At 42.9% G+C, this 6410-nt stretch overlaps 1 protein-coding gene across 1 annotated transcript in view; it reads right to left on the bottom strand.

Annotated features, from left to right (window-relative positions):
- LOC308314515 (genetic suppressor element 1-like) overlaps positions 1–6410 on the bottom strand; it is a 28207-nt gene that overhangs the window by 17875 nt on the left and 3922 nt on the right. The window contains 2 exon segments of the mRNA XM_080762146.1: positions 3193–3209; positions 4913–5089. Of these exon segments, the coding sequence (XP_080618272.1) occupies positions 3193–3209; positions 4913–5087 (192 nt within the window). The 5' untranslated portion in view covers positions 5088–5089.

Raw genomic sequence — 6410 nt, 5'->3', positions numbered from 1 at the left:
CAGAATTCAGATCTTTGCTAAAAAAGCCCCTCCTTTTAAAGATATATTTGGGGCTTTTCTGCCTATATTGACAGGACACAGTAGCCTGGCTCCAGCCCTGAATCGCTAGCTACGCCCATTAAATAAATATGTTCTGGCGATTCAGGTCTGGAGTCTCTCCCGACGACAGTGTCAGCTACGTTCGGAAATCCGAACGTAGCGTAACGTAAGCTGATTGGCCATCAGCCCCGTCACTCAACAGCGTCAGACAACAAACATGGCTGCCCCCACTGCGGTAACTCACGAAGGTATCAATCTGGCTATTAAATCGACGTATGATAAATAGTTTCTTTACAGACAAGAGAGGTTTTATAAACGTTCATCATCCGACATATTTTACCGCTTTTGTTTACATACTAGTAGCGCTCGTTGGCTGTGTTTGTTTGGTTAGCAAACGGGTTAGCCATAACCACATGATTGACAACAACCTCATTTGCTTTCCTACTATTCTGATTGGTTGGTATGAACCAAATCACCGAAGACACCCATCCCATAAACTGCTGCCGTGGGGAGGGGACTGAGTGTCAGGCTAAGGACACAGTGAAGAGACATGAAACATGAAACAGGGAGAGATAGAGCGGGACTCGAACCCGTGACGTGCTGTCAGGGCATGAGGCATGCACCAATATGTGGTATGCGCCTGGACCGCTAGGCCAGCGGGCGCCCAATATTAAAATAATTAACCCCTTTCAACCTGGTGTCCCTATTTCGTTAGGCATGTTATTGTAGGCAGGGGGTCGAACAAAATCTTTCAATATTTTCCAGAATTTTCCAAAATAATAAAAATAGCTGAACTATAAACTGTGACCTTGTTGAAAAAAGAAAAAGGCCCTAAAGTGGTTAAGGCTTTAAACATTTTGCTCTTGACGTACACAGACAGCGCACAAAGGCACCAACACGCAGATATGTCAATCCCTCTCTCCCTTTCGTCTCTATAAGTGGGCCTCTGCAAAAAATATTGTTGACTCATAGCTTTTTGGGAAGAATTTTTTAAGGAAAAAAAAAAACGAACCCTAAAACAAAAAAATGAGACAGGAGGAAAAAACAGACAAGTAAAAGGGTAGATGTATTTGATGTAAAATTGTGCAATTACGCCTCACGACTGTGTGCATGTGCGTGCGTGCGTGCGTGTCGACATGTCAGTGTGTTTGATAAAAACAGACAACCCCCTCTACACAGAGACAGAATGAAAGAACAATGTAATAAAACGAAGCATTAAGGCAGAGGAGTGTGACAGGTGTGATATGTGATGGGGAAACAGTGTGTGTGTGTGTGTGTGTGTGTGTGTGTGTTACACGTGCTAATCAAAACACACAAACACAAACTTAAACAAACAGCAAAAGATAACACACACACACACACACACACACACACACACAATAATAACACACACACACACACACACACACACACACACACACACACACACAAAAAACACTGCCACAAACACATTCAAATGAGGTAAGGAGAGGAAAATAATGACAGTGGGAGAGAGAAGAGGAGAGCGTGTTGTGTTGGTTGGCTGAAACGCAGCTCATCCTGCATTAAAGCACAGGGAGAATAAAGCAGACAGTCACAGGGAGAGATGGAGCTCATTGTAATTGGACGTAATTAGATTCTCATTATGAGGGGATGAATGGAAAAGCAGGAAGGAAGAGACAGAGAGAGACAGGTCACAATAGGTCAGCTCTTATCCAACACCTTCATTAAGGCGCCGGCAAGCCGGCTGCACGCACGCACAAGCACGCACGGCGCACAAGCACACGCACGCGCACACGCGCACACACACACACACACACACACACACACACACACACACACACACACACACACACACACACACACACACACACACACACACACACACACACACACACACACACACACACACACACACACACACACACACACACACACATAAGCTATATACCGTAGCAGCCCATCAGTGAAATGCTTCAGATGAATCGGGAACATGCAGATGTGGTCTCTCTCTGACAGCAACCGGGCTCTCCATTATATCATTAGGACGAGCACTGCACCGCTCTGTAAAGTGCTGTTTTCACTCGTCAATATCTCATTTATTTCCTATTATGATGTATTTTTCCACTGATTGGTCGTTTGGCTCATTACCCGCTGGCTCCCTCCCTTCCATACAGAGCAGCTGAGTCCGGGGGGCACGGAGGCGCATCTCTTAGTTAAGCGCATTTCCCCTTTAAAAAAAATAATCACTCAAGATTTCCTTGAGAGACCTTGAAATTCAATGTAAGCGGAAAAACTAAGGAGGGTCAAACATTAGAAAAATCTAGTATCAGATTTGTAGTAATAATGTGGTGGTGTTATAATATACAGTATAATAGTATATTGGTGTGTTTATGCCAGATTACATCAACCACTTTCACGCTGGTGTCCCCATTTTGTGCATGTCATTTGTAGGGTTACAACATTTGGCTTTTCGAGCTCACGACAAGCTTTAGATTAGCTATCCTAGAGTAGCCAATGTATAAAATAAGGCTTAAGCGGTTAAAATGAAAACACTTGATGTGTCTTGCGCTACAGTATTTGGCTGGGTTTCCCAAAGGACATCATGTGTAGGGAGTGGGCGTGTGGTTCTTCTCAACAACACCCCCTTCAATGTGAATAGATATTCCGTGCATAGATGTGCCACGCAATGGTAGGCCTGAGGCCTGGTATGGTAGGTATCAGGCCTGTGTTTTCATATAGGCCTACATTTACCTTGCCGACCTCACTTCACCTTTGAATTTAATTGAATAACATTTGGACTGCTGGACAGCTGACCGTATAGGCTCTCTTCACTCTTAAAAAAATGTAATTCAATTTAATTTCTTTGATGCTGAAGTAGGCCTAAACATGTTTGTTTATTTAAATGAAGAAAGACACCACTCACACCACACATTTCTCTGCGAATGGTTTTACTACTGCCGCATGTCGACAGGTGTGTGTGTAGGCTAAAGAGGCTTTAGGGAAACAGGTTTGTTTATGTATTCATGCAGGAGGCCTTACGTGTGCAATGAGGACAGGTATGGCTGTGCTCTAGTCTAGGTTGTCTATGTCTATGTTGTTGTGTTTGACAGTGTTTCCCAAAAAAGGACATAGTGTCTGATTGGCTGCCATGCAGCCAATTAGGCCGCACACAGGCTTCTGTTTGCGGCCTAGAGGGGTGTGTTCAAGGTACGCACAACACAACATTTCTTTGGGAAACCCAGCCAATATCTCTCCAGGTGGGTTCCAAATGGCCTCGTACATGTGTGTAACTCTGAGGGCTCTATTTTCGCTGCCCGCAAGTCAGCCGCTGCCCGAAAATTACGACAATAGGAGCTTGATCTGTCCCTAAATGGTATTTTGGTCCAGCGTCACCTGCTATCGAGGTGGTCACATGGGCGTGTTGGCACGCTTTCCTCTAAATGGCTATTTTGGTCACACACATTTTGGAAGGCGCATAGTGGAGTTTAAAAGCACCTGTAAACCAAATTCGTTTTAATAAGTTCAATAAGTTTGCAGGCTCTGTGCATGGTGTAAAAAAGAAAAGAAAAATGGCACAGGAGGGGGTACAGCACAAGTGAGACTTCAAGGCAGCAACGCATCACTCTTCCATGGCCTATGAGCATAGACCTTAAGCCTAGGATATGAAGCAATGTAGCACTGGGCATAACGGGCAACGGATAATGGATATCTTAAAGGCAATTCCATGTGATTGGTTTCATTATTGTAAGGCCCAAAACACACCTATGCATAATGTAACAGGTAGTGGAGGTGTTTTAGGGATTTAGGCAGGTGACCAAAATAGCCACTTCCCCAATGCTAAATCCCCAAATAGTGGCTTTAGAAAGCTCAGACGAAAATAGAGCCCTGAGTGTACAAATGGAACCATTGCCAAATGGACCAGAGTTATGGGGGTCCTTGAAATTTAAAAGGTTTGATAAGTTAACCACTGCACAATAAATGCAACGGCCTTAATTAGTATCATCAGTAACACCTATGGAAGTAGGAAGAGTTATTCTGTGTGCATAATAGCCCTTAGAAACAGAAAATATACTAGCACAGAGCCCTGAGGGACTCCACTCAACCATAGGTGTTTAATTAGTTAGCAACACCCTCTAGTTCAGTGGTTCCCAAACCTTTCAGGTCGAGACCCCAAACTAGTGAAAATAGCAGATCTGCAAGCTTCGCGCCGCGTTGCAAGCTTGTAGATCGGCTAATTCTTATTTTTCTTAATCATAGAATTCTTTTGATTTGTTTGTTTGTTTGGTTTAAAATGTATAACATTATATTAAAAAAGTATTAAATGTAGGGAAAAATGTATACTCGAGTCGTAAATTGTGTATATATGGAACATATATAATCTACTGTGAAGCTGTTGACCTAACTTTGCTACTACAGTACAGGGAAAACATGCACATGTACATATGTTACTAAATTATTTTTACACTTGCTCTTTCTTGCATTTTCTCTTTATTCTTGTTTGCTGTTTTTTTTGTTTTGAATGTTATGCTATCTATGCTGCTTCATTGTCTGTAAGGAAGCAAAAAAGATATCTTATGTACCTGTACACAAGATGTAACAATAAATAAACCTTGAACTTAGAGAAATGTACTTGAGTTACAACTGTACTTTGACCGTATTCTTTTTTCTGCCTACACCAAATCTCTCCCAAAGACAGCCGATCTACAAGCACAAAGCGTGTTGATTGTAGATCGAAATTTGTTGGTGAACTTTCCCCCCCAGAATAGACATGCTGGGGTTCAAGTGACTAACTCTGTGAGTGCACAGTGCAGTACATGGAACCAAATGGACCGGTGTGGTCCAGCTGTGTACTGGCCAGGGTAAGATGGACTCTGCCGTCACCTCTGCTCACCTCTGGGATCCTCGGCCTGCTTGGCCAGTTTACGGAGGGCAGCAGCGAATCCGGAGTTAGCAGACTGGGCAGCTGTGTTCCCATTGGTTAGTGGGCTAAGGGGGCTGACAGTCGCCGTGGTCCGAGTTGCCGTGGAGATCATTCCTAATGAAGGTGATTTGGACTCATGGTTCATACCTGAAGAGAGCAGGGGGATGAAGAACAGAGCAGGAAATAATAATTACCTCACACATTCATTTCAAGGATCCCCAGTTTGATATGATTTGGTATTTCTGGGACCACCACCCTACATTGTCAACTCCTCAATGCTCACTTAAAGATGGAGTGCCCCTTAAAACATGATCATCAGGTATTATTATAAGAAGATTTATTTTTCAAAAGAGTGTACAGCATTTGTTAAAATGTCGTTTTTATGTGGACACGGCCACCAGTTCATTAAGTATGCCTGGTTTGCCTGGTGGGTGGTGATGGGTGGTGATCCACCTGAACTGCAGCCGCAGCCACAGCTGTAGTTGTATGATAAAGGGGGAGGGGTTAGGGAAGGGGATGATATTGTGATGTCACTATCACTGTTTTTTTCATTGGCACGTTTGACTGTCAAGGTTTCAGCCTCCAGGAAGAAACCCTAACAAACTAAAGGGAAGACATCATTGCACAAAACAACCACACTAAGGGGTCTAATGAAGTACTGTCACCTCATAAACACATGAAAAACTGGAAAAATTACAAAAATCACGGCACTTAACATTGACATGATCTGAGACCAGATTCTACAAAATGTGTTCTAAATCATGACAGTCTTCTGAAAAACCTATGTTTCTAACTTTCTATGTCAGTGGTGCTCAAACTTGTCAAGCACCCCCCGAATTGTCTGTATTTGGCGCCTTGGCGGACCCCCATCTGAAAAGGTTTTGTTCCAGGAATAACCCAGAAGCAAAGATTAGAGTTATTGAAAGATTTGCACGCATTTTCACGATTCTTTAAAAAAATAGCAGATATACAAGCTCATTGCTCGGTACCGCGCAATGAGCTTGTAGATCTGCTATTTTTCAAAAGCCGTATAAAAAAATGGTTAAAGTGGTTAAACGCTAAAGTGACACAGAAGCGTTCTGGGTCTTAATGGGTTAACACTGAGCTTCAAACCCAGAACTCCCCAAGGACATTAGTTTGAGAACCACTGCCTTTTGTTCATCATGCAATCTCTGATGAAATAAAATAAAAACAACAAGGAGGAGGCCGCACAGCTCATAGAGCCACGATGCTAAATAGATTTATTAAATGACAGAAACCAATGTTTCCACAGTATAGTCTTCCTCAGGGTTTGACATCATGCAATCTCTGAAACGCAGCGCATCCGCTTTGAGAAACATGTTATAATTTTTTGGTGTCATCTGTGTCATGTTATCTTGCAAAGAAAAAAGGGAAAAAAAGAATGAATTGTCTGTTATGTGTTTTTGTATGCGAGTATGTATGTGCGTGCACACGGCACACACCCATG

Source organism: Protomyctophum bolini (assembly GCF_963924005.1).
Source record: "Protomyctophum bolini genome assembly, chromosome: 4".
NCBI lineage: Eukaryota > Metazoa > Chordata > Actinopteri > Myctophiformes > Myctophidae > Protomyctophum > Protomyctophum bolini.
Note: the sequence above shows the minus strand (reverse complement) of the source record. Positions and strands in the feature narration are given on the sequence as shown.